This window comes from Agrilus planipennis, unplaced genomic scaffold (assembly GCF_000699045.2).
Source record: "Agrilus planipennis isolate EAB-ADULT unplaced genomic scaffold, Apla_2.0 scaffold20, whole genome shotgun sequence".
In the NCBI taxonomy this organism is placed as follows: Eukaryota; Metazoa; Arthropoda; class Insecta; order Coleoptera; family Buprestidae; genus Agrilus; species Agrilus planipennis.
In genome coordinates this window covers 1,505,470-1,509,519 of record NW_020439516.1, presented here as the reverse complement: position 1 = coordinate 1,509,519, position 4,050 = coordinate 1,505,470, and the positions used below count along the sequence as shown (strand labels likewise).

General features: G+C 34.1%; 2 protein-coding genes across 5 annotated transcripts in view; both read right to left on the bottom strand.

Moving 5' to 3' along the window:
* The window catches only part of LOC108735059 (paired box protein Pax-6-like), a 214,492-nt gene that overhangs the window by 189,119 nt on the left and 21,323 nt on the right, over positions 1–4,050 (bottom strand). The gene's annotated exons all lie outside the window — the stretch shown is intronic.
* The window catches only part of LOC108735035 (putative ATP-dependent RNA helicase DDX11-like protein 8), an 8,148-nt gene continuing 5,063 nt past the window's right edge, over positions 966–4,050 (bottom strand). For 2 of the 3 annotated variants that reach the window (XM_025979260.1, XM_025979262.1), the window contains 3 exons: positions 2,602–2,842; positions 2,408–2,538; positions 1,047–1,726 (listed from right to left, as the gene is read on the bottom strand). In XM_025979260.1, the coding sequence (XP_025835045.1) occupies positions 1,478–1,726; positions 2,408–2,538; positions 2,602–2,842 (621 nt within the window). In that variant the 3' untranslated portion in view covers positions 1,047–1,477. Of the gene's footprint in view, positions 1,006–1,046; positions 1,727–2,407; positions 2,539–2,601; positions 2,843–4,050 lie in introns of those variants that run through there. The other variant, XM_025979261.1, reaches the window with a different exon arrangement.

Here is a 4,050-nt window from a genome sequence, read left to right as displayed (position 1 = left end):
TTTACTTTTTGCTTTTACAGAGTTAATCTGTAATTTTATTAAATATCTATAAAATTACAGATTAACTCTGTATTGTTATATCTGCATCAGATTTAATTATTTATGTGAATATGTATAATTTTAACTGTTATGAAGTTGAAAGCGAAGGCGTATTTGTTTTGTAATGTCGTTTGTTAAAGCCGCTTCCTGCTACTGCTGCCAAATTTACATCCTCATAATTATTTATGAAAGCTTGCAAAATTTTAGGCCCTCAAACCAAAAATAAAAAAAAAAACGTATAAGGTAATCGTTATATATTGTCCATCTGTCATGTCATTATGTCACAGTTTTGATTATCTCAAAAATTTCAAAATAATAAATGCACGTACACATTTTTGAATTTTTTTTGTTCAATATCAAAAATATTAGAGAAAATATGCTCGTTCTTGTCTTACTTACGCTTGAAGAGAACATTTCGTTTTAAAAAGGAGTATTCCTCTGTTCCTTCCCATTCCCTAGTAATCTTTCGTATAAAATCGCCATGATTTATGGGAGGATTTAAAGCTATTCTTATACTCTGGTCTTTTCGTTAAAAATGATTTCTCGATTTTTGGACTACGGCCAGTCGAAATATCTCGGCAGTCGTTTTGTGTTCAAGAAAAAGTGACGTAAATGAAAATCTAAAAACCCTACTTCGAAGCACATAAAATATACTGTCTCATAAAATACCAAAAGTGTATTATAAATCGCAAACTGATAGTATTCTATAAAAATCAGACTTTAATTTTTTGTTATCTTCCATGCACAGCACGCTGCCAGAACTTCTTTTCGTACATGTTGTAAAATTTTCATCTCGCCATATCGTAAATATATTTTGTTTTTGTATTTAGATGACTACAGATGGATTATGAATTTCCCCGAATGAGAATATAAAAAGTGATGGAATTTATTTTTATTTTCTTTTTATATTATAGNTGTGTATTTTATTTAATTTAAATATCATTTCTTCTTTTTCCTTTCAAAAAACTAAAAAAAAAAGAATGAAAAAAAACATTAAATTATACTGGAAAAAACGTCAAAAAGTGAAAGTACAATTTCATAGAAATGAACACAGGGTATCTGGGATTTTCACAAACACCTTTATGGATGCAGAACATTTTGCAGACCCCCAAAATATTGATGAAAATGCTTTTTTTTTCATGGCCAGCGTTATTTGAAAAGGGTTCGATATTCGGGATAGATTAGCATGATCCAGGTTTGCTTCTCCTCATCCTTCCGTGAGTCTGTGGATGGAATCATTTATCCGACGTTTCGCCAAATGCTGTGGTTGGCCTCATCAGAAAACGTGAAGAGACTGAGTACAACCACATGGAAGGATTTACGCCCTCGACAACCACAGCAGCTGGCGAAACCTAGGATAAATTACTTCATCCACGGACTCATCGAAAAAAGAAAAACCAATCCTGAACCACGACCAATATAAACCGGACTTTTTCAACTAATATATTAGTGTTAGTATTAATTTTATTACCTGTTCTATCAACGAACATGCTTGAGAAAAATCACACGTTTTCAAAGATCTTTTTATCCAGTCTGGTAGAGACGCTTTTGTCGACGGCCTATCATATCTCACATCCAATAAAATCATTGTCGCATAATCATCTTTATGTCTCACAGCCCTACCAATACACTGATTTACAGCCTTAGTACAGAGGGCTTCATAAAAACTTTTACCGCTTCCAGAGCCCTTTAAACCAATGAGTTTCAGTTTTCACCGTTACATTTGCAGTCATGGAAAAAAATATTCTGAAATAACTAGTGGCATAGCTGGGATACCACAAGTCCAAAAGAAATTTAAAAATCGGTTGTCTGTAAAGTCGGTTTACTGACAATAGTCGAACGTGACAACGTCATAAGAAAATACTGACAGAATGCTTTCATCTTACAAAAGAAAATTTTAATTTTATTTGTTTGATAGATATTTTGTATGGATATAGAGAAGGAGGTAAATGGAAATGTATTATTGTATAGCAGCTGTCCACGCGGACGCATCGCTCACTCAAGTAGGAGAGAGACAGATGTCGAACGCTGCCGAACGCGGAGGCCGATTGTGCCTCTTTGTCGCTCGTTCCGCGCTCTCGCTTGCACTTCAAGCCTTAAATGGAACGCCTCAGAGCGAGGTAACGCCGCATGAGTCATGTTTTTTCGTGCGTGCAGCCGACTCCATCGAATTATAAGACGTTGTCACGTCAAAAAATAACAACGCGAAAAGGTCGGACCTCCGACGGTGCAAAGACTAGAGAACATTTCAAAAATTTCCTGCTATTGGACCTTGCTATGCCACTAAAAAGAATATCCTTCTGGTTCCTGTTACTTTTAAGAAATTTCTTTTTGTTTTGAGAATATTCTAAACCAAGGAGGTACTTACATGATTTTTATCTAAATAAGTCATTTTTTCCTTCAACTCAGGGGAATTAATATTGCTATACGGAAGGCCTACTACAACTACACATCGTCCCAAGTCGTCGCTAAAATTCAACCCTTCGCTCAGTTTCCCTCCTACGGACGAAACACAGAATGGAATGTCCTTTTTTAAATTGTAATATTTTTCTTTGAACCTACCCACAACACTGAACAAGAGAGCACCTTTGCTTCCCGATTTTTTAATGGCCGAAGCATAAGATTCCAATACTGAATCAACAGAACCAGAATCTTGGGGTTCCCTAAACACCGGCCTACCAAAAGACAGTGTTTTAACCTGCTCCCAAACCCAAGACTCATATTTATACGATGGAAAAAATACTACAATTCCACCGGGAACTTTTTTACAAATTTCACAAAAAACGTCTTTCAAAACATTACCCTGAAAACGGATATTCCTTTTAAGGATTAAAAAAAAAAGTTATCCAACTACTGAGGCACTTTCCACCACTACATATTTCTTACTGTACCTATAATGTTTTTCCAGGTAGAAGAATACTGTAATATTCCTCCACATAAGGTTCAAATGATCAAATACATTTTATGAAGACTGGAAAAACTTTGGCGGTTGTTGTAGAACAAACAAATTAGCTCAAACCCCAACACCAAAACACGACACTTTAGTTGTCCGAAGCACTTTTCTGACAGTTCACTTCAGTCCCTGAAAAAGGTAACCTTGTTACCGAAAAGTACTTCGGACAACTAAAGTGACGTGTTTTGGCGTTGGGGTTTGAGCTATTTTGTTTGTTCTACATTACATTCTGTAACCACAACTGTGTGGAAAATTTCACATTTAAAATTGAGGCAAATAAGAATTAAAAGATTTCTCGATTCAGTATTCATTATAATCATAATGATCGTCAGTCCTAAGACTGATTGGACACGCACCTCCATTTTTTCCTAGCCTGAGCTAATTTTCGCATTTCTCTATAACCAGAACATCCCATATCCTCATTTGTGATCAGTAATCTAATCTAGGTCTACCTCTAACCCTCTTAACTTCAGTATTAAGTCTAAAAGTCTATTGAAAGTAGTGCAAAGATTTACTGATCATGAAATGCGAAAGAAGACCAAATTAGCATTAGATAAAAGATTAGAACAGAAAACTGTGAAGAAACAGGAGAAAACAAGAAATAAATAAAAGTTGGGAACTACCTAGGTACAAATAACATTCTCCAGAAATATTGTACGAAATAATATTAGTAATAAGAAAATGATAAGATTGTTGAACAAGAATATGAAGAAAATTACCATCACCAAAAGATTACTCATGCATATTTGAGAATTTACTTACAGAACAAATGTTCGGCAGAAAATATTTATTGCATAACAGATATGTAATGCTGTTATTGTTCCCAACAACCCTTACCAAACCTTATCGACTTTTCCCACTTACTTTTAAGTCAAAAACTAAGACACGTCCAATCGAGTTTTAAAGTTTTTTTTATAGAAAAACTGCATTAACTTTAAATTAAATTTCAACATAAGAAATTCTTATGCAAGTCAATTAAATAATTATCTATTCTATTATTATCATTCAAAGAGTCAACTATATGACTTATAATTTTTGAAACATTATTAAAGTTTTAC